The sequence below is a fragment of the Oncorhynchus mykiss genome, chromosome 10 (genome assembly GCF_013265735.2).
Source record: "Oncorhynchus mykiss isolate Arlee chromosome 10, USDA_OmykA_1.1, whole genome shotgun sequence".
Lineage (NCBI taxonomy): Eukaryota > Metazoa > Chordata > Actinopteri > Salmoniformes > Salmonidae > Oncorhynchus > Oncorhynchus mykiss.
Genome location: NC_048574.1, coordinates 36,215,176 through 36,240,175, shown reverse-complemented (window position 1 = coordinate 36,240,175; position 25,000 = coordinate 36,215,176). Strand labels below are relative to the sequence as shown.

The 25,000-nt window shown below is 41.5% G+C and overlaps 1 protein-coding gene across 2 annotated transcripts in view; it reads right to left on the bottom strand.

The window, feature by feature from the left end:
• LOC110533770 (sestrin-3) overlaps nucleotides 1–20,809 on the bottom strand; it is a 26,949-nt gene extending 6,140 nt beyond the window's left edge. The window contains exons 1-3 of one of the 2 annotated variants that reach the window (XM_036990176.1): nucleotides 20,661–20,809; nucleotides 1,854–1,919; nucleotides 1,376–1,576 (exon numbers count right to left, since the gene is read on the bottom strand). In XM_036990176.1, the coding sequence (XP_036846071.1) occupies nucleotides 1,376–1,483 (108 nt within the window). In that variant the 5' untranslated portion in view covers nucleotides 1,484–1,576; nucleotides 1,854–1,919; nucleotides 20,661–20,809. Of the gene's footprint in view, nucleotides 1–1,375; nucleotides 1,577–1,853; nucleotides 1,920–10,600; nucleotides 10,937–20,660 lie in introns of those variants that run through there. The other variant, XM_036990175.1, reaches the window with a different exon arrangement.
• Between the last annotated feature and the right edge of the window lie 4,191 nt (nucleotides 20,810–25,000).

Sequence of the window (25,000 nt, the reverse complement as noted above, 5' to 3'; positions counted from 1 at the left end):
TTCTCAGACATTTCTAGGGTTGAATGGCCCTAGCCCTCACCCTCCGTTCCAACAGGTCCCAGACGTGCTCAATGGGATTGAGATCCAGGCTCTTCGCTGGCCATGGCAGAACACTGACATTCCTGTCTTGCAGGGAATCACGCACAGAACGAGCAGTATGATTGGTGGCATTGTCATGCTGGAGGGACATGTCAGGATGAGCCTGCAGGAAGGGTACCACATGAGGGAGGAGGATGTCCTCCCTGTAACGCACAGCGTTGAGATTGCCTGCAATGACAACAAGCTCAGTCCGATGATGCTATGAAACACTGGCCCAGACCATGACGGACCCTCCATCTCCAAAATGATCCTGCTCCAGACTACAGGCCTCGGTGTAATGCTCATTCCTTCAAAGATAAACGTGAATCCGACCATCACCCCTGGTGAGACAAAACCGCGACTCGTTAGTGAAGAGCACTTTTTTACCAGTCCTGTCTGGTCCAGCGACGGTGGGTTTGTGCCCATAGGCGACGTTGTTGCTGGTGATGTCTGGTAAGGACCTGCCTTACAACAGGCCTACAAGCCCTCAATCCAGCCTCTCTCAGCCTATTGCGGACAGTCTGAGCACTGATGGAGGGATTGTGTTCCTGGTGTAACTCGGGCAGTTGTTGTTGCTATCCTGTACCTGCCCCACGGTGTGATGTTTGGATGTACTGATCCTGTGCAGTTGTTGTTACAGGTGGTCTGCCACTGCGAGGATGATCAGCTGTCCGTCCTGTCTCCCTGTAGCGCTGTCTTAGGCGTCTGCAGATGTGGCCAGGACTGCCCTGGCCACATCTGCAGTCCTCATGCCTCCTTGCAGCATGCTTCAGGCACGTTAAATTTTTGTTTGTTTTTCAGAGTCAGTAGAAAGGCCTCTTTAGTGTCCTAAGTTTTCATAACTGTGACCTTAATTGCCTACCGTCTGTAAGCTGTTAGTGTCTTAACAGTTCCACAGGTGCATGTTCATTGTTTATGGTTCATTGAACAAGCATTGGAAACCCTTTACAATGAAGATCTGTGAAGTTATTTGGATTTTTATGAATTATCTTTGAAAGACAGGGTCCTGAAAAAGGGCCGTTTCTTTTTTTGCTGAGTTTAGGTTTTTCACCTACTGTACCCATTTACTGTAATGTTACATTTTTCATATTAACTATCAACCGATTCTGTATTTCCACTACAGTGCACATAAAATAAATAACATTTTCCTTCAAATATATATATTTGTAAAATGTGATTTAAAAAAAACTTATAAAGAAAAATATGAATTGTCGGGTCTCAGGAGAATAAGGAAATAGGATGTCATTTCAAACACACCCAATGACAATCTCTAGGTTCATCCTATACCAGTGTTTACCATGATGGCAATGTAGTGTCGGCAGTGGAGAGGCAGGGGGCCGTCCATCCTCAGCAGGTAGAACTGGCTACGCAGGAAGGACTCCAGGTAGTGGGGGTGCAGTCCCATCACCTGGGTCAGATGGTCCACGTGGCCTGACAGAGAGTAGGCCTCGGCCAGGATCTGCTCTGTTTGGGGGTCCACCTGGGACGCCTCCACAATCTGGACCCAGGGAGGAGGGTTGGGGGGAGGGGTCAGGCAGGACAGGGAAGAGGGGTTTCAGTCACGCATTGTGTATTGAACCATTTTAAAGTAAAGCTGCAATCTGAAATCTGGTTTATACCTCTGAGTTCAAGGCAAGGTGAAGATAAAGGTGGGAAGATAAAGACAAGGGGGGAAAAGCGAGAGAGTTTAAACGGAAGTGACAGTGAGAAAGAACGAGAGAGAGTCGGCAGGACAGGGGAAATATAGCCTCAGGGCAAAGAAAGTATTTTCTCACCTCCTCTTTTGGAATGAAGGCGCTGGGTCCACTGGAGAAGGGTCGCGGCACCCTGACTCCTTTCTCCTGAGACAAGACAAGAGCGGCAGAGGGAAACTGGGTTAGCTAAGGAACTATACAACACAAGGAGCTTAGATGTACAACCCCACTTTTGGCACAACCTAAATGAACTCTCAGCTATGTTGGCAAACACAAGAAAAAAATATCCAATTAAAAGATAAAAAGAGGGCATGTATAGAAGTGAGGTTTGATATGTAACAGCCAGGCCTTTGTGTGTCAGTCCGTTTGCTCAGAGGTAAAGTAACCCCCTCCTCCTGTTATCTGTTGAGATGAGCAAACAGCCTGTGCACACACATTAGCCAGGGAACATGGCCTGGGCAGAGAAAAGGACGGTAGATTTATTGGTTCACATCGTCTTTTATGCGTGTGGGTGTTGAAATGTACATTTATGTTAGGACAGTACATCTATTAAAGTTAATATACTGAGAGCCTGTAGGAGAAGGATGGTAAAAATCTCTCTATAAGAGGCAGGAAGTCAGACAGGCAGGCATATAGACAGATAGGTTATATGGAGTGATCAATGCTGGGCTAAGGAGAGTAAGCCAGTCCTCCTTCAGTTACAGTTGAAATCGGAAGTTTACATACACTTAGGTTGGAGTCACTAAAACTCGTTTTTCAACCACTCCACAAATTTCTTGTTAACATACTATAGTTTTGACAAGTCGGTTAGGACATCTACTTCGTGCATGACAAAACTAATTTTTCCAACAATTGTTTAGACAGATTATTTAATTTATAATTCACTGTATCACAATTCCAGGAGGTCGGAAGTGTACATACACTAAGTCGACTGTGCCTTTAAACAGCTTGGAAAATTCCAGAAAATTATGTAATGGCTTTAGAAGCTTCTGATAGGCTAATTGACATCATTTGAGTCAATTGGAGGTGTACCTGTGGATGTATTTCAAGGCCTACCTTCAAACTCAGTACCTCTTTGCTTGACATCATGGGAAAATCAAAAGAAATCAGCCAAGACCTCAGAAAATTGGAGACCTCCACAAGTCTGGTTCATCCTTGGGAGCAATTTCCAAATGCCTGAAGGTACCACGTTTATCTGTACAAACAATAGTATGCAAGTATAAACACCATGGGACCACGCAGCCGTCATACCGCTCAGGAATGAGACGTGTTCTGTCTCCTAGAGATGAACGTACTTTGGTGCGAAAAGTGCAAATCAATTCCAGAACAACAGCAAAGGACTTTGTGAAGATGCTGGAGGAAACGGGTACAAATGTATCTATATCCACATTAGGATGAGTCCTATATCGACATAAACTGAAAGGCAGCTCATCAAGGAAGAAGCCACTGCTCCAAAACCACAATAAAAAAGCCAGACTACGGTTTGCAACTGCACATGGGGACAAAGATCGTACTTTTTGGAGAAATGTCCTCTGGTCTGAAGAAACAAATATAGAACTGTTTGGCCTGTTGACCATTGTTATGTTTGGAGTAAAAGAACACCATCCCAACCGTGAAGCACGAAGGTGGCAGCATCATGTTGTGGGGGTGCTCTGCTGCAGGAGGGACTGGTTCACTTCACAAAATAGATGGCATCATGAGGAGGAAAATTATGTGGATATATTGAAGCAACATCTCAAGACAAAGCTTGGTCGCAAATGGGTCTTCCAAATGGACAATGACCCCAAGCATACTTCCAAAGTTGTGGCAAAATGGCTTAACACCTCACTAGGGTACGTGGGCTAGCGTCCCACCTGGCCAACATCCAGTGAAATTGCAGAGCGCCAAATTCAAAAACAGAAATACTCATTATAAAAATTCATAAAACATACAAGTGTTATACATTGGTTTAAAGATTAACTTCTTGTTAATCCAACCACGGTGTCAGATTTCAAAAAGGCTTTACGGCGAAAGCATACCATGCGATTATCTGAGAACAGCGCCCAGCAGACAAATCATTACAAACAGTTACCAGCCAAGTAGAGGAGTTACACAAATCAGAAATAGAGATAAAATGAATCACTTATCTTTGATGATCTTCATATAGTTTCACTCACAAGACTCCCATTTATGTTTGTTTTGTTCGATAAAGTCCCTGTTTATATCCAAAAACCTCAGTTTTGTTTGCACGTTTTGTTCAGTAATCCACAGGCTCAAACGCAGTTACAGCAGGCAGACGGAAAATCCAAATAGTATCCGTAAAGTTCATAGAAACATTTCAAACAATGTTTATAATCAATCCTCGCGTTGTTTTTAGCCTAAATAATCGATAATATTTCAGCCGGACAATAACGTCGTCAATATAAATGTAAACAAGAAAGGCGCACTCTCCGGTCACGCGCATGAAAAATCTCTGGGACACTGTAGGGTCCACTCATTCAGAGTTGTCTTACTCTCTCATTTTTCAGAATATAAGCCTGAAACAATTTCTAAAGACTGTTGACATCCAGTGGAAGCCATAGGAAGTGCAATTTGAGTCCTAAATCAATGGATACTGTAATGGCATTCAATAGAAAACTACAAACATAAAAAAATCCCACTTCCAGGATGTATTTTTCTCAGGTTTTCGCCTGCCAAATCAGTTCTGTTATACTCACAGGCATTATTTTAACAGTTTTGGAAACTTGAGAGTTATCTATCCAAATCTACCAATTATATGCATATCCTAGCTTCTGGGCCTGAGTAGCAGGCAGTTTACTTTGGGCACGCTTTTCATCCGGAAGTGAAAATAGTGCCCCCTACTAGAGGTCGACCGATTAATCGGAATGGCCGATTAATTAGGGCCGATTTCAAGTTTTCATAACAATCGGAAATCGGTATTTTTGGACACCAATTTGGCCAATTAAAAAAACTAAATTGTACACCTTTATTTAATCTTTATTTAACTAGGCAAGTCAGTTAAGAACACATTCTTATTTTCAAAGACGGCCTAGGAACGGTGTGTTAACTGCCTCGTTCAGGGGCAGAACGACAGATTTTTACCTTGTCAGCTAGGGGGATTCAATTGTGCAACCTTACGGTTAACTTGTCCAACGCTCTAACAACCTGCCTCTCATTGCACTCCACGAGGAGCCTGCCTGTTACGGGAATGCAGTAGAAGCCAAGGTAAGTTGCTAGCTAGCATTAAACTTATCTTGTAAAAAACAATCAATCAATCAATCATAATCACTAGTTAACTACACATGGTTGATGATATTACTAGTTTATCTAGCGTGTCCTGCATTGCATATAATCGATGCGCTGTGTATCGTTGCTCCAATGTGTACCTACCTAACCATAAACATCAATGCCTTTCTTAAAATCAATACACAGAAGTATATATTTTTAAACCTGCATATTTAGCTAAAATAAATCCAGGTTAGCAGGCAATATTAACCAGGTGAAATTGTGTCACTTCTCTTGCATTCATTGCACGCAGAGTCAGTGTATATGCAACAGTTTGGGCTGCCTAATTTGCCAGAATTTTACTTAATTATGACATAACATTGAAGGTTGTGCAATGTAACAGGAATATTTAGACTTATGGATGCCACCCGTTAGATAAAATACGGAACGGTTCCGTATTTCAAGGAAAGAATAAACGTCTTGTTTTCGTGAATATAGTTTCCGGATTCAACCATATTAATGACCTAAAGCTCATTTCTGTGTGTTATTATGTTATAACTAAGTCTATGATTTGATAGAGCAGTCTGACTGAGCGATGGTAGGAACCAGCAGACTTGTAAGCATTCATTCAAACAGCACTTTCGTGCGTTTTGCCAGCAGCTCTGCTGTTTATGACTTCAAGCCTATCAACTCCCAAGATTAGGCCGGTGTAACCGATGTGAAATGGCTAGCTAGTTAGCAGGGTGAGAGCTAATAGCGTTTCAAACGTCACTCGCTCTGAGACTTGGAGTAGTTATTCCCCTTGCTCTGCATGGGTAACGCTGCTTCGAGGGTGGCTGTTGTCGATGTGTTCCTAGTTCGAGCCCAGGGAGGAGAGAGGAGAGGGACGGAAGCTATACTGTTACACTAGCAATACTAAAGTGCCTATAAGAACATCCAATAGTCAAAGGTATATGAAATACAAATGGAATAGAGATAAATAGTCCTATAATTCCTATAATAACTACAACCTAAAACTTCTTACCTGGGAATATTGAAGAATCATGTTAAAAGGAACCACCAGCTTTCATATGTTCTCATGTTCTGAGCAAGGAACTTAAACGTTAGCTTTCTTACATGGCACATATTGCACTTTTACTTTCTTCTCCAACACTTTGTTTTTGCATTATTTAAACCAAATTGAACATGTTTCATTATTTATTTGAGGCTAAATTAATTGTATTGATGTATTATATTAAGTTAAAATAAGTGTTCATTCAGTATTGTTGTAATTGTCATTATTACAAATACAATTTTTTAAAATTTCTTTATTTAAATCGGCCGATTTAATCTGTATCAGTTTTTTTTGGTCCTCCAACAATCGGTATCGACGTTGAAAAATCATAATCGGTCAACCTCTACCCCCTAACCTAGTGAAGTTAAGGACAACAAAGTCTAAGTATTGGAGTGGCCATCACAAAGCCCTGACCTCAATCCTATAGACAATTTGTGGGCAGAACTGAAAAAGTGTGTGCGAGCAATGAGGCCTACAAACCTGACTCAGTGACACCAGCTCTGTCAGGAGGAATAGGCCAAAATTCACCCAACTTATTGTGGGAAGCTTGTGGAAGGCTACCCGAAAAGTTTGACCCAAGTTAGACAATTTAAAGACAATGCTACCAAATAATAATTGAGTGTATGTAAACTTCTGACCCACTCGGAATGTGATGAAAGAAATAAAAGCTGAAATAAATCACTCTCCGCTATTATTCTGACATTTCACATTTTAAAAATAAAGTGGTGATCCTAACTGACCTAAGACAGGGAATGTTTTACTAGGATTAAATGTCAGGATTTGTGAAAAACTGAGTTTAAATGTATTTGGCTAAGGCGTATGTAAACTTCCGACTTCAACCTTACATACATTGTCTGACCTAAATCTCTTGAGAAAAGGAGAGAAAACACAGCTGCGTCTACAGGACAGTGAGAATTACATCACAAGTTTTCAAATAAGAAAAATTAACAAAATAATCTTGGTCACCCTACTTCCTTTTTAGAATTAGAACACTCATAAACACTTTACATAAAGAGAGTCAACATTCCTGACTTTTTAGTGTGTTATAAGTGTGTCACTTCAGTAATAAAAATACTTCTGCTAGAACACATAAATGGCTTGCAGGTGATATGGAGTGTGAGCTGGTGCTTGGAAAATCTGCCAGCTAGGGTGTATTTTATTGTATATTCAATATACACAGAGTACAAAACATTAGGAACATGACAGACAGACCAGGTGAATCAGGTGAAAGCTATGATCCCTTATTGATTTCACTTGTTAAATCTACTTCAATCAGTGTAGATGAAGGGGAGGAGACAGGTTAAAGAATGATTTTTAAGCCTTGAGACAATTGAGACATTGAATTGCACACACACAATCTAGAGGGTGAATAGGCAAGATAAAATATTTAAGTGTCTTTGAACGGGGTATGGTAGTAGGTGCAAGGCGTACTGGTTTGTGTCAAGAACTGCAACGCTGCTGGGTTTTTCAAGAATGGTCCACTACCCAAAGGACATCCATCCAACTTGGCACAACTGTGGGAAGCATTGGTGTCAACATGGTCCAGCATCCCTGTGGAATGCTTTCGACACCTTGTAGAGTCCTTCCCCTGACGAATTGAGGTTGTTTTGAGGGCAAAATGGGGGGTGCAACTCAATATTAGGAAAGTGTTCTTAATGTTTTGTACACTCAGTGTATATCAAACTAATTTATAATAACTTATAATAATACATGAGGCAATAATACATGAGACCATGTGTTATGACGTTTTTTACAGTGTTTACAAAGTTTATAAATTGCATGGCTGGGTAGTGGATTTGTAACAGCAGCAGCAGCAGCAGCAGCAGAAGCAGCAGAAGCAGCAGTAGCAGTAGTGCGTTGCAAGGTAACGAAGTAAACGATGACACTTTTTATGAATCTATTGGCCATGTGTATGTTGTCTAGTATATCATGGGCAAGGTAGGCTCTAACAATGGGAATTCCAAACCACCTGTTGTATAATAAACACTAGACTGGGGTTGTCTGTGTATTTAGCTGTCTTACAGTACATCTCCATGGTAATAATATTACATAATGGTTAAGGGCCTCAAGTTCAAAGGTGGGAAGAAGGTTTATAGTACGAATGGATAACAAAGCTACATAAACAACCAAAATATACAGTAAGACACTGTAGTTCTCTATGGGTGAGAAAGTGTGCATGTGAGAAAGTGGTGTTTGCGTGTGCATGAGAGAGTCAGACAGAGACCGCTTCTCTGTTCTAGTGGCATATGTCTTGCTACATAACAGACGTTTGAATGTGCGCTCTGTCAACAGACAGGCCATTTCCTGTGAATTTAGCTAATTGGGTTTAAGCCCTGTGACTCCCACTGCTAACGGTGACACAGACAGACCTGCCCTGGGCTGCAGACAGTTTCACCCTGGTATTAATCCCTCCCTCTTTTCCTCTCTCTCCATCCCTCTCTCCTCCTCTCCTATCATATGTCCTCTCCACCCTCTGTCTGTCTGGCCCTTTGTGTGTGTTGGGTGATGAATGTCTGTTGTTGGGGCAAAGTGGCTGATGCAGTTAACTGAGAGAGGTGGCTCCAGTAGAGAGAGGTGGCTCCAGTAGAGAGAGGTGGCTCCAGTACCTCTCTACCTGCCTGTGCAGATTTAAAGAAGAGCCTGGACTCGTCTGTCTCTATCATCTCCATCACAAAAATAAAATAGCCTAAAGCCAGTTTATAAAAACAACACTGCTTTTTAAAGAAAGTTGTAATTGTGGAACTAGTATGTGATAGATAAGTAATAAACCATAAAAAAACTGAATCTTACATCATAATTAATGATAGAGTATGAATTGACAGTGTTATCGCTCTCTCAGTATGCTGTCATTTCCAACCAAGAGGGTTTCTGTTGAGAACAGCCTGTATGAAACCTCTTAGATTCAATCTACAAAATGAAAGATCTATACCCTGCCTTTACCAGTATATTTCTATGTGATCGTGGCATTGTGTATTTACCAGTATCTATCTAAAAAGCACAAGAAAGAGGTTTTCGACACTCACCATCTCAGATTGCTCTGAAATAGTTTCTGTTGTTGGAAACAGATAAGATTAGCATTCCTGCAACATTATTTTGTGGAATAGAATTTGATCTCTGAGAAATTAAGCTAATTGATTGTATCCAAGTTGGCCATTTTAATTTATAGAATTCATATAAAATTCAATAAATGTAGTACCTAACATCTGATTTGGCCCAAACTTTTTTCTAACAAAGAGTAAGACGTGAGGAATCTAAAGAAATTGCCCCCCCACGGACACCCCACACTTCACACCAATCCCACTCCAACAATGAATATATAGAATCAGTTCTCTATTTTTGACTAGTATTATGGAGCTCCAGCTCAGAGTATTGTCTCTTCATCCTATTTAATGTATTCTCAGTGAATTTGGTCACGTTTTTTCCCCTGTTCAGAGAAATTAGTCATTGAAGTTGTTAGGTTGATGTCCCATCCTACATCCTGATATTACCAGGTTCTGACCACTAGATGGTTCTGATCCTGCTGTTAAGTGGAATTAATCTCCCCCCATTCTTAAAGGGATAGTTAACCCAAATGACAAAATTACATATTGGTTTTCTTAACCTGTAAGCAGTCTATGGACCAGGTATGACAGCAACCATTGCTTTGGTTTTGTTAATCTGGCCACTGTTTCAAATGCAAACATTTGAGCATTTGTGTCGTAAATCCAATGCAAGTCAATTTGTACCTGCGTTAGCATTTTCACACTTCATGTCCAAATCATCTATAAGTAACATAATTGTAACATAATTGATTTACGCAACATGTTTTTTAAACAATGGTTTTTTTTTTAGGATGCCTTGGACATGAAAAGTGAAAATGCTAATATAGATTTATTTTTATTTTTTTGCATTTTCACACTTCATGTCCAAATCATCCTAATGTATAAAAATTGTTATTGTGTAACTCAATGATGCCCTGGAGATGACAGAAACGGACCTCCTCTTCTGCCTTGAGACCATCTTACGATGACTCCCTATCAAAAACTGGGTCATATGTACCTAGACTAATGGCTACTAATAATAGCAGTCAGACTCAGAAAGCAGGGCACTAGAGAGAGATATCCATGTTCTTATCAAATCATCAATCTTTCCCCCAACACTATGCTATCATACTGATTGACGACCATCCTGGGAAATAAATGAATCCAAATAGGGCAATCTGTTGCAGATAACTGTACATTATTAGGTTTGAGATGGTTAAACTAGGCCTAATTGGAATTACAAACGATTCTATAGATGATGTTGAAATACAGAATGCAGTTGAATGCACAAGTATCAGTAAGGCAAGGAGAAGACCAGTGAAAAACAATATGTTTGTTCTGCAGTCTGAATCAATAGACAAAATTAAAGTATACTAGGGCCTAGGCCACTACTCCTGCAGGATCTCAGTGACATCTTCATAAGATGCAACGATATTTTATCTAAATTGGAAGGAATAATAAATAGGCCTGACTGATCATCTTGATAAAACATGATATTGGTCGACTAGTAAAAGTAACATTTGGAGAAATGAAATCAGGAAACATCATACCTTTTTCCTAATCACCTTCTGACAGATGTTACAGATGTGAAATGGGTTGGAGGTGAAAGACTCCGCGCTGACGTTCATACTGGCTTCCACTTTAACAGTTCTAGACACCGTATTTTGAAATGTTTTTACTGTAACGTTACTTTTTCTGTACAGTTAAATTACAGTATATCCTTCGATTGTAGGTGGGTCGGCAGCGGCGGTGGTGGGTTGGAGATGGGGAGACCGAAGAGCTGTTAAATTACGAAGCCTTTCTCGAGAGTATTATAGGCTCCGTACTCCCCAGTCTTTCTCACCACACACAACGCCAGGCAGTTTTTGAGCGAACTTCTAATTTTGCTCTGCCGAAGGTAGGCACGCCCAACAGCCAATTGCCGCCAGAGGGGTGTGTTTGCTGAACAACAAAAATGTTCCACAAACGGAACTTTTTAATAGGCACACAACTAAAAAGTACCTTGAATCCGTAACAATAAAGCAAACCATTTCAGCAATAGAAAAACTATCATATGAGTTTTGTTTGTGTCACCCAGTATAGAATAGTCTTTAGGATTACATTGCAATAGCCTACATTTGCCATAGGTAATTTAAATTGGATAGAACATGATAGATATAATATACTCAGGTCTACAAGGTTGGTTTTACTAATAGGCTTCAGAAAATATTCACACCCCTTGACTTTTTCCACATTTTATTGTGCTACAGCCTAAATTTAAAATGGATTAAATATAGATGAATAAAAAATGAAAAGCTGAAATGTCTTGAGTCAATAAGTATTTAACAAGTCAGATAATACATTGCATGGACTCACTCTGTGTGCAATAAACCTGGTTCAGTCTGATTTCCACCAGACATGGAGATAAAATTACCTTCCAGCAGGACAATAACCTAAATCACAAAGCCAAATCTCAAATCAAATGTATTTGTCACATAAACATGGTTAGCAGATGTTAATGCGAAATGCTACACTGGAGTTTCTTACCAAGTGAATGTTCCTGAGTAGCCAGTAGCCAGTTGACTTAAATCTGCTTGAAAATCTATGGTAAGACCTGAAAATGGTTGTCTAGTGATGATCAACAACCAATTTTAGATTGAAGAATTTTGAAAAGAATAATGGGCAAATGTTGCACAATCCAGGTGTGGAAAGCACTTAAAGACTTACTCAGAAAAACTCACAGCTGTAATCGCTGCCAAAGGTGATTCTAACATGTATTGATTCAGAGGGTTGAATACTTATCTAATCAAGATATATTAGTGTTTTATTTTTTATATATATATTTTGTTGTTTTTTACAAATGTTAGAATTTTTCTTCCACCTTCATCCAAAAATGACAATTAAATCCATTTTAATCCCACTTTGTAACAACTAAATGTGGAAAAAGTAAAGGAGTGTAAATACTTTCTGAAGGCACTGTAACTGTGCTAGAAACTTTTATGTAGTTGTGTGTGTGAATGTTTGTACACAAAAACGATGAAGGCTAAGTAATTCGCAGAGCAAAGCAACATATGCCTTCAGCCCAATAGATCTTCACGGTTACAACCATTATTTATATCTTTATACTGAAAGACTATGAACAAAGACATAAAGGAAGGATTTTGCTTTTGGTGTATGAGGCCATGGTAGTGCTGGTAGGCCTGGAGTGGGACACCTATTTTCTGCAGGTATGCTGTAAATTCTCTTTCATTTGAAACGCATTTACAGTTCAGAGGAAGCAGGAAACATGAACTGCATACAAACACAACATTGAGTCAGCAAACTGAAAGAGCAGTGGTGGTAACAGAACCACTCAGCAATAAATCCTGACCAAACCGGCACCCACAGACATGCAAAGACGTCACCTCATCTCTCTTTATCCTTTCAAATGCCTCTCACCCAGCAACAACAACATTGTATCAGCTGAGACGCATCCTGTGACCAATTACAGTGCTGGATAGCTGGCTGCATGCGCAGGGTAGTGGGCGCATTTGAGTGGTAAGGCGAAAGCAACCGATGTAGACGAAAGAAGAGTGCAGTCGGGGGAGGTGCATCTGCGACAAGCCAAAAGTCAGACACTAATGTGATTTTCCAACAGCAAAACTCAAGATTACTATGGCAGTGTTGCCATCATTTATAAAAGTTCTTTATAATGTCAAAATAAACATGGCTCCAACCCCCACATCACACACTCACAAACTGAAATCGTATGTGTGTACATTGTACAATCAATAAGTGAGAGAGAGCATCAAATATCACATTCATTTGAACTATACACTGTATACATCGTGGCAAAGTTGGTTCACGGTTTCAGTCATGTCTTTGGTCACATTTGCGTGGGTCAAACAAAACACCCTAACGACTGGATTGCGATAGAGTCTCCCACAATGCAGGCGATGAAGTTGGTAAAGAGCAACTGCAGAATTTTGCAGTCGACTGCGGTCGAAACTTCATGACCTTTGATCACATGATTTTTGTCAAGTTCATGCAGTCGATTTGTAGGCTCAAGTCGGATAATTTTTAACCCCATAACGCAACACACTTTGAACGGCGGGGAAGATCGATCTTCACCATCTTGACAAAAAATGATCCGCTCGAAAATGCTCAGTGCTGTTTCCCTAGTTATGGTTGAAACACTGTCCTCTCACATCCCCTTCACTCACCACAGAAGTCTTTTCTGTTCAAGAGTCACGCAAGTAATGCCTTTCTAGTGTGATTTGACAAAATAGGTTTTGCACATTCAATACAAGACATTTATAAACACAGGCTGGAGTTACAATATTCCAAGAAAATAAACAATGTGTTCTTTGTGTTAAGTTTCTCTCTACATTGGACATTGGTGCAAGTACATTTGGAAAATAGGGTATTGACATACTGTACATGATTAAACTAATTGTGGATAGTAATTTGACTCTCTTAATATCTCTATGATATCTCTTACCACTGCCCTCTCTAATTTACTACCTCTTGCAGTTATGTAAATTATCATTTAAAAGAGATATGAGTTCACAGGCGTGATAATGAAAGAAAAGGCAGCTTACACTGAGGGTGAGCAAAGATGTGAGTCTTCATTTATGTTGAAATGTCATCTTCAGTGTTGGGGAAGCTACTCTGAAAACATAGTTTACCAAGCTACCAATTACTTCACACAGGAAGAAGTTATGCTACACTAAAGCTACCCTAAATATAGTTTACTTAACTAAAGCTACTTAGCTAACTAAAAGTACTAAACTACCTTCTGAAAAATAATCTAAATCTGAAATGTCATAGGATACATATTTCAAGAACAGATCACTGTAGTCAGATGTTAACAGAATCAGTGGCAACCCGTCATTTACAACCCGTGTTACTTCCGGCGCCGACAGAGATGGCCGCCTCGCTTCGCGTTCCTAGGAAACTATGCAGTTTTTTGTTTTTTTACGTGTTATTTCTTACATTAGTACCCCAGGTCATCTTAGGTTTCATTACATACAGTCGAGAAGAACTACTGAATATAAGATCAGCGTCAACTCACCATCAGTACAACCAAGAATATGTTTTTCGCGACGCGGATCCTGTGTTCTGCCTTACAAACAGGACAACGGAGTGGATCCCATGCAGCGACCCAAAAAAAACGACTCAGAAAAAGAGGGAAACGAGGCGGTCTTCTGGTCAGACTCCGGAGACGGGCACACCGTGCACCACTCCCTAGCATTCTTCTTGCCAATGTCCAGTCTCTTGACAACAAGGTTGATGAAATCCGAGCAAGGGTAGCATTCCAGAGGGACATCAGAGACTGTAACGTTCTTTGCTTCACGGAAACGTGGCTCACTGGAGAGACGCTATCCGAGGCGGTGCAGCCAACGGGTTTCTCCACGCATCGCGCAGACAGAAACAAACATCTTTCTGGTAAGAAGAGGGGCGGGGGCGTATGCCTTATGGCTAACGTGACATGGTGTGATGAAAGAAACATACAGGAACTCAAATCCTTCTGTTCACCTGATTTAGAATTCCTCACAATCAAATGTAGACCGCATTATCTACCAAGAGAATTCTCTTTGATTATAATCACAGCCGTATATATCCCCCCCCAAGCAGACTCATCGATGGCTCTGAACAAACTTTATTTAACTCTTTGCAAACTGGAAACCATTTATCCGGAGGCTGCATTCATTGTAGCTGGGGATTTTAACAAGGCTAATCTGAAAACAAGACTCCCTAAATTTTATCAGCATATCGATTGCGCAACCAGGGGTGGAAAGACCTTGGATCATTGTTACTCTAACTTCCGCGACGCATATAAGGCCCCCCTTTCGGAAAAGCTGACCACGACTCCATTTTGTTGATCCCTGCCTACAGACAGAAACTAAAAAAGAGGCTCCCACGCTGAGGTCTGTCCAACGTTGGTCCGACCAAGCTGACTCCACACTCCAAGACTGCTTCCATCACGTGGACTGGGACATGTTTCGTATTGCGTCAGATAACAATATTGACGAATACGCTGATTCGGTGTGCGAGTTCATTAGAACGTGCGTTGAAGATGTCGTTCCCATAGCAACGATTAAAACATTCCCTAACCAGAAACCGTGGATTGATGGCAGCATTCGCATGAAACTGAAAGCACGAACCACTGCTTTTAATCAGGGCAAGGTGACTGGTAACATGACCGAATACAAACAGTGCAGCTATTCCCTCCGCAAGGCTATCAAACAAGCTAAGCGTCAGTACAGAGACAAAGTAGAATCCCAATTCAACGGCTCAGACACAAGAGGCATGTGGCAGGGTCTACAGTCAATCACGGACTCCAAGAAGAAATCCAGCCCAGTCACGGACCAGGATGTCCTGCTCCCAGGCAGACTAAATAACTTTTTTGCCCGCTTTGAGGACAATACAGTGCCACTGACACGGCCTGCAATGAAAACATGCGGACTCTCCTTCACTGCAGCCGAGGTGCGTAAGACATTTAAACATGTTATCCCTCGCAAGGCTGCAGGCCCAGACGGCATCCCCAGCCGCGCCCTCAGAGCATGCGCAGACCAGCTGGCCAGTGTGTTTACGGACATACTGTATTCAATCAATCCCTATACCAGTCTGCTGTTCCCACATGCTTCAAGAGGGCCACCATTGTTCCTGTTCCCAAGAAAGCTAAGGTAACTGAGCTAAACGACTACCGCCCCGTAGCACTCACTTCCGTCATCATGAAGTGCTTTGAGAGACTAGTCAAGGACCATATCACCTCTACCCTACCCGACACCCTAGACCCACTCTAATTTGCTTACCGCCCAAGTAGGTCCACAGACGATGCAATCTCAACCACACTGCACACTGCCCTAACCCATCTGGACAAGAGGAATACCTATGTGAGAATGCTGTTCATCGACTACAGCTCGGCATTCAACACCATAGTACCCTCCAAGCTCGTCATCAAGCTCGAGACCCTGGGTCTCGACCCCGCCCTGTGCAACTGGGTACTGGACTTCCTGACGGGCCGCCCCCAGGTGGTGAGGGTAGGCAACAACATCTCCTCCCCGCTGATCCTCAACACTGGGGCCCCACAAGGGTGCGTTCTGAGCCCTCTCCTGTACTCCCTGTTCACCCACGACTGCGTGGCCACGCACGCCTCCAACTCAATCATCAAGTTTGCGGACGACACAACAGTGGTAGGCTTGATTACCAACAACGACGAGACGGCCTACAGGGAGGAGGTGAGGGCCCTCGGAGTGTGGTGTCAGGAAAATAACCTCACACTCAACGTCAACAAAACTAAGGAGATGATTGTGGACTTCAGGAAACAGCAGAGGGAACACCCCCCTATCCACATCGATGGAACAGTATTGGAGAGGGTAGCAAGTCTTAAGTTCCTCGGCATACACATCACAGACAAACTGAATTGGTCCACTCACACAGACAGCATCGTGAAGAAGGCGCAGCAGCGCCTCTTCAACCTCAGGAGGCTGAAGAAATTCGGTTTGTCACCAAAAGCACTCACAAACTTCTACAGATGCACAATCGAGAGCATCCTGGCGGGCTGTATCACAGGCCTGGTACGGCAACTGCTCCACCCACAACCGTAAGGCTCTCCAGAGGGTAGTGAGGTCTGCACAACGCATCACCGGGGGCAAACTACCTGCCCTCCAGGACACCTACACCACCCGATGTTACAGGAAGGCCATAAAGATCATCAAGGACATCAACCACCCGAGCCACTGCCTGTTCACCCCGCTATCATCCAGAAGGCGAGGTCAGTACAGGTGCATCAAAGCTGGGACCGAGAGACTGAAAAACAGCTTCTATCTCAAGGCCATCAGACTGTTAAACAGCCACCACTAACATTGAGTGGCTGCTGCCAACACACTGACACTGACTCAACTCCAGCCACTTTAATAATGGGAATTGATGGGAAATGATGTAAATATATCACTAGCCACTTTAAACAATGCTACCTTATATAATGTTACTTACCCTACATTATTCATCTCATATGCATACGTATATACTGTACTCTATATCATCGACTGTATCCTTATGTAATACATGTATCACTAGCCACTTTAACTATGCCACTTTGTTTACATACTCATCTCATATGTATATACTGTAATCAATACCATCTACTGTATCTTGCCTATGCTGCTCTGTACCATCACTCATTCATATATCCTTATGTACATATTCTTTATCCCCTTACACTGTGTACAAGACAGTAGTTTTGGAATTGTTAGTTAGATTACTTGTTGGTTATTGCTGCATTGTCGGAACTAGAAGCACAAGCATTTCGCTACACTCGCATTAACATCTGCTAACCATGTGTATGTGACAAATAAAATTTGATTTGATTTTGATTTGATTTGATTTAGGGCAGTTGGGGCAGAGTCCCACCTGTTCTGAGCCCCACATTTTGTTTTTGTTTTTTGTTGTGTTTTTTTTGGTGAATTTTCACCCCGTTTTCTCCCCAATTTCGTGGTATCCAATTGTTTTAGTAGCTACTATCTTGTCTCATCGCTACAACTCCCGTACAGGCTCGGGAGAGACGAAGGTTGAAAGTCATGCATCCTCCGATACACAACCCAACCAAGCCGCACTGCTTCTTAACACAGCGCACACCCAACCCGGAAGCCAGTCGCACCAATGTGTTGGAGGAAACATTGTGCACCTGGCAACCTTGGTTAGCGCGCACTGCGCCCAGCCCGCCACAGGAGTCGCTGGTGCGTGATGAGACAAGGATATCCCTACCGGCCAACCCCTCCCTAACCCGGGCGATGCTAGGCCAATTGTGCGTCGCCCCACGGACCTCCCGGTCGCGGCCAGTTACGACAGAGCCTGGGCGCGAACCCAGATTCTCTGATGGCACAGCTGTACAGCACCCTTAACCACTGCGAGCTCCACATTTCTAGCAAAAATAAATAAATAAACATTTTGGGGGGGGGGGCTTACCTTTTTTGCATGTTATTTTGGCATTAATACGTGTCACATATCAGTTTGCAAACAATGTACACAAAAAATTTAAATCATTGAGTTAATAAAGCAGCATACAAACATGGTCTCTTTTTTGCTTTATTGATGAGTAAGGCAGCTCCAAAATGCAGGTGTTTCAGCCTAGCTCAGTGCTTTCTGTGGTGGTGGTGGTGGTGGTGGTGGTGGGGCAGCCAGCAGAAAATGTGGAGTGTAGATATTGGTAATGTTCTCTAGTTGCGCCATGATTAGCTCAGTGTTCTGTCACTCGTGGGGACAGTATGTCACCGCCAAGTGAAAGGGTAGACCTCTAAAATTCAACCCACCTGGGTGCTGCCATAGAGTTATATTAGAAGGCTCAAGGTCATAGGCCACAGATACAAATTATGTCAAATCACATCTACAGTAGCTTTAATTGGACTGATATTTTCAAAATCTTAGCTAGCAGTCATCATCATGAATCAAGTCAACAATCTACTGGCAAATAATTTTTAATCCTTGTCATAATGAAGATAAATAATAGAGAAATGATAGATAAAACGTATCGGTGCTCATCGGCCATTGGATATAAACATTGCACAACAAGATGGAAATTGCAAATTCAACAATGAGTGGTTTGGAAGGAATCAGTGACAGGGCTAACTGCAAGCCTTGCAAAGCAATCACTAGCCTGCTATTCAGTGAAATGGCTGTGTGGTCCCAAATCTGGGATTAAGCGTCTCATTTCCAAGTTTAAAATGATAAACAATCAACATTGGCCATGCTGTCAATGAAGCATGATTTGTGCAGCGCTCAAAACAACTGTTAACTCGGAACTGTGAAAACTTCACTTCAGTGAGTTCAAGACAACTGGGACTTTAGGAAAAAACGAGCTCCGACTGGGAAATATGTTTTGAACGGTCATTCAACTCGGAATTGTAAGTCTGGAACTCGGGCCTCTTTCTAGAGCTACGACCTGAAGATCAATGACGTCATCATCATTCAACCTTGTTTTTTCTGAGTTCCCAGTTCTCTTGAAAGCACCATAAATCCAGAAGGACCCCCGTGCCACCTTCCTGTTCAAGTGAGCACAGCACAACAAGGTGAGTCCAAAAATGTCTTGTATGCTGCTGCATAAATTATATAATATGCCAGGGAGATATGTATACTGTAGATAAAAAGGTAATACTAAGTGTATGTTGTGTAGTAGGCTGTTAGTAGCCCATGTGCTTACCCTAATAATTTGGTCTATTTTTAACTCTTAATTTTGCCTACTGTTCTGACTTGGGTGTACACATGTAGCCTATAACCTGTTTTAGAGAAATGTAATCATCAAATTGTCTACTTATATGCCTCCTTTAGTTATCTTATGGTTCTGACTTGGTGTACAGGGAGAACACTGTAAGAACAGCCCATGGTCTGAATTCTGTCGCTGTACATTTCAAAAGTGCTAAACAAATAGTTATATTGACTACGTCCGTCCTAGCTCGCTCCTTAATGTCTTAATCGAAATAACGGATTGCCTCATCCGCTTGTCGTCCCCTTATGCCATAGTTTGTACATCTCAATTGTCATTAGAAACCCCATTTGTTTCAGCAAGTCAGTCAAATGAGCTATGTTTTTTTAAAGACAGTAAATGAGGCTGAATGAACTGTCTCGAGTTTGATAAGGACTCACCCCGCTCCTGTACAAGGGACCGAAGACAACCTTTTAACAAAGTGACTTTTTAACATGCTTTTCATGTCTTAAATTTTTTTAACCTTTGTTAGATCATTAGTACACATTTTAAATGGCTTTTACAGATTTGATGTTTTTACAAGGAAAGTAATTTTATTCATGGTTGTTTTCATTGGTTTTAACAACATGTACTTTTTAACAAATTTAATTGTAACTTTCAAATGCCGTTTTTATGTGTATGAAATTATGTAAAAAATGTATGAGCTGTTTTTAAAGGAAATGTGTTAATAACTTTTCCAAAAGAAAAAATAAAATAAGCAAGCTTCAGACAACCATGTGACTGTCCATCAAACGATGCAACGTTAAAACTTTTGATATAATTTTGCCTGACACGGACACTTTGCCTTTTATTAAATGATCGCCTAATAGAGCCAATTTGTATGGTTGTGTCGTGTCTTTGGCTATGCCGGACTCATTGCTATGACATGCTATTCTATAAAATAATTTCTGAGCTAATCATGTAAATGTAATTAACTAGAGAGTCGGGCACCACGAAATAATATTTATAGAGCTGTTATCTTCCGAATAAACTCTGAAAGATTAGTAATTGTTTTACATCCATAGCAGTCAACATTAATCGTCATTTTCCTTCAGTCTCATAATCTGTAAATTGTAAATTCTTGGTTATCTGCAAGAATCCTGGCTAACAAGTTGAATCAGCAATACAAAATTGTGTTTAATTATTTATTTACTAAATACTTAACTAATCACACAGAATAACATATACAAATAATTAATTATACCTGGATAATTCTTTACGTCATAGGAAACGTTCCTAGCGGGCAGAACAGATATGACAGCTTGTTACACAAAGTAAAAGGGTCTGGGTTTGAGTGAAAGAGCGGGACACTGGAACAGAGGCGAAGCTGTGCTATCGTAAATACAGTATATTAAGCATTCTAAATTACCGCCCATTTGGAAAAGGAAAATGCAATAAATATTTACTCTGAGCTGCGCTTCAGTAGGTTGATGGTAGATGGAAGGCCGTGTTGCCAAACCGAGTCCTCTGTCCTTTGAAGAATGGCTCTGCTGGTAAACTGGATACGTTGTGGAAACGTCGTTGTGTGGTAGAACGCCGTTTTGTGGTAGATGGGATACTCTGTCTGTTCCTTCCTAACCTGCGTTTGCAGCTGCGGTCGCTAACTCAACGGCTAGGAGGTATCACTTCTGTCATGAATAAGAGTTCAAAGTTCATACCATTCGCAACCAAAGCTCATGCTGATGTTGGCTTCGTTCTGTAGTTTTTTTTCTGAACCATTCTGACATGGGATCGTCATCCTCACATGGAACAGATAGTTATGTTGTAGTCAAGAGCTTATATAGGAAGGAAGAGGAGGGTGTGTTTGAAAAGTTTTATAGCCTTTGTGACTGATTGAGCAGCCCTATCTTATGAAAATCCAAATCTCACATTTTAGATGCTAAAATCACATTTCATCCCATCACAAATAATTTCATATTCAAACATTTAAATTGAACAACAATTCCATGTTAATCTGATAACTCTGATGTATAGACTTTCCACTGTGGAGTTTATGTCATCTTTTCATTGATGAGAATGTCTCAGATGACAACCAAACTGACATCATATTCATTAAGTACCACTGCATATGTTCAATTGTTCGGATTACCAGAATATAGTGAATTCCCCCCACATTCTGACGTTCCCAGAATCTATGTTAACCAAGGGGTTTTGCAAATGTAACCTTAGTAGGGTAGAGAGAGGAAAAAGGGGGGAAGAGGTATTTATTACTGTGATAAACCAACCCCCAGGCCAACGTCATGACAGTTGTTAAAAGCAGAATTTTTACAATATTACCGATATATCAACACCGAGGTAAAGACAGTTTCAAGATGGATATTTGCACTTTCAAACCTCAATAGCTTTCAAACCACTTGAGCCATACACTCCAAATAAGTGTCATTATGTTGGAAAAATTGCGCACAACATTGCACAGGTCTTGTTTTCATTAATTCGCTTTCCAAAGCTAAAAACATGTGGAAATGTGAGCAGCATTTTGTATTCCTAGTTGAATTAGTTAGGGAGCGTAAACAAAGTACAAACTTTTTTTTTTACATTCAAATATCAATAGCTCATTGGTCATGTGACCTACTGGACTCAAACAAGGTCCAGAATGTCCACTGACTACCCTTCTATATTGCACACCCTTTAGTTTGTCCATTTTCATCTCACAATATTTTACATGAATTTTTCTAAATGTAAAACTTCAATAGCTCCTTGGTCATGTGACCTACTGACTTCAAACAAGGTTAAGAATGTCCACTCAGTGGGCCTACGCATTGCACACTCTTTAGTGTAGTCCATTTTCATCTCACATGATTTTACATGAATTTCTCTAAATTTAAAATTTCAATAGCTCCTATTGATGTGACCTAGGGACTTTAAACAAGGTCCAGAATGTCCACTGACTACCCTTCTATATTGCACACCCTTTAGTTTGTCCATTTTCATCTCACATGATTTTACATGAATTTCTCTAAATTTAAAATTTCAATAGCTCCTATTGATGTGACCTAGGGACTTTAAACAAGGTTCAGAATGTCCACTGTCTATACCATCATATCGCACACTCTGATGTTTGTCTACTTTCATCTCATACTATTAGACTTAAATCTGTAAGCTTTGCAGGCCTTTGTTTCACATGGGTGTTAAAAAAATTGAAGTTAACAAATGTTCCAGCCTCGCAATAACTATCTTTCACATGGACACTGAAAAGATCTGCAAATGAATGTACGTGGTATGGATCAAGGACAAGAGAGGTGTTCGGACAGAGGTGCTTAAAGGAAGGCGCACAGGTAGGCCTCATGAAAAACAATGTTTCATATGCTCTTTTAATCACAGAAATAGGCAGTGATCTGTCAGTCAGAGTGAGCTTGATAAGGTGAAATAATAATTTTCATAGCATCACTTTCATATACTGTACATTAAGACAAATCCTTCTACGTTGAGTATTAGAACGCAGTTTACAGAACCTGATAATGACTTGATATTTGAGTGCATTCACAACAAGCCATCTGCAGACAACTTTGCATTTGAGGGTTGGTTTTTCTGATGAAAATAATTATTTGATGCATGGCCTACTATTTCTAACTGGAACAATTAATTCCTATGTCTTTTGTGAGTAAAATCCTTTTTTCCAAAATTTGATTTAGGTAATTTTTTGTTTAGAGGTATGAGGGTTGTGATATGGTTCATTTTTTTTTTTTTTGTATTTTCACCCCAGTTTCGTGGTATCCAATTGGTAGTTACAGTCTTGTCTCATCGCTGCAACTCCCGTACGGACTCGGGAGAGGCGAAGGTCGAGAGCCACGCGTCCTCCGAAACACAACGCAACCAAGCCGCACACAATGCCCATCCAACCCGGAAGCCAGCCGCACCAATGTGTCGGAGGAAACACCGTACACCTGGCGACCATGTCATCGTGCACTGCGCCCGGCCCGCCACAGGAGTCGCTAGTGCGCGATGAGACAAGGATATCCCTGCCGGCCAAACCCTCCCCTAACCCGGACAACGCTGGGCCAATTGTGCGCCGCCCCATGCCGGCCAGGTCATGGCCGGCTGTGACAGAGCCTGGACTCAAACCCAGAATCTCTAGTGGCACAGCTAGCACTGCGATGCAGTGCCTTAGACCACTGCGCCACTCGGGAGGCCTGATATGGGTAATTTAATAGTAAAATAATTTAAGGGATCAATACATTTCTATATTGCTTCCCCAGTATCTGCATGAACCATCAGGCCAAGTGTTTTTGGTTGACCCTGCTGGACAGAAAGAGGAGGAATCGGAACACGCTGCATTCAAATTCAGGTCTTAGTTATTCCATTGTACTGGATCCAATATATATTAGCATTTTACATACATTCATAAGTGTAAATGTTTTATGACATACTGTGAAAAACTCTTGACTGCTGGCTCTGTCACTTTCAGACATGCACAGAGCAGACTGAAAAGGGGAAGGGTAGCTCTTGACTTGAACCACAGGGGTTCAGTCTGACTAAAGTGTCAGAGGTATGAAGAGAGACATCCTCCTTTGTATTTATGGGAACAAATATTTCCTAACACTTTGGATCCTATTTTTGGACAGTTAGAAGACACAATACATCAATGCAAAAAAAAAGAGACTAATTACTGTAACCTCAACCTTGTGGGTCTGTGGGTGTTTGGGACAATACCAGTGACGAGTCTCTCATGCCCCTATGAACGGGGACTCAGGGCAATAGTTTTTCATCTAAACCAGCCTTTTTTTTACTGGAGTACACTAACCCCTAATTGGGGCTCTTTTCTTGACACATAGTAGCAGTTTACCAGATAAGAAGTCAAGAAGATCAAAAAGTAGATTGTTGTATGGGTGTATTACATCCTGTGCTGCCCCATTGTCATATCCATTCTGGATTCTGAGTGGTAAAATCATAGCTGAAAAATGCCTCTATGTATGTGTAAACATTTTCCCCCAAGACAGAACTGCCAAAGGGGGTGGAGTTGCAATCTACTGCAGAGTTCTGTCATGCTATCCAGGTTTGTGCCCAAACAGTTCGAGCTTCTACTTTTAAAAGTCCACCTTTCCAGAAACAAGTCTCTCACTGCTGCTGCTTGTTACAGACCCCCCTCAGCCCCCAGCTGCGCCCTGGACACCATATGTGAATTAATTGCCCCCCATTTATCTTCAGAGTTTGTACTGTTAGGTGACATAAACTGGGATATGCTTAACAACTCGGCCGTCCTACAATCTAAGCTAGATGCCCTCAATCTCACCCAAATGATCATGGAACCTACCAGGTACAACCCCAAATCCGTAAACTCGGGCATCTTCATAGATATCATCCTGACCAACCTGCCCTCTAAACACACCTCTGCTGTCTTCAACCAGGATCTCAGCGATCACTGCCTCATTGCCTGCGTCCGTAATGGGTCCGCGGTCAAACGACCTCCCCTCATCATACCACCCCTTATCATCGTCAAACGCTCCCTAAAACACTTCAGCGAGCAGGCCTTTCTAATCGACCTGGCCCGGGTATCCTGGAAAGATATTGACCTCATTCCATCAGTAGAGGATGCCTGGTTATTCTTTAAAAGTGCTTTCCTCACCATCTTAAATAAGCATGCCCCGTTCAAAGAATTTAGAACCAGGAACAGATATAGCCCTTGGTTCACTCCAGACCTGACTGCTCTTGACCAGCACAAAAACATCCTGTGGCATACTGCATTAGCATCGAATAGCCCCCGCGATATGCAACTTTTCAGGGAACTTAGGAACTTATCGGCAGACTC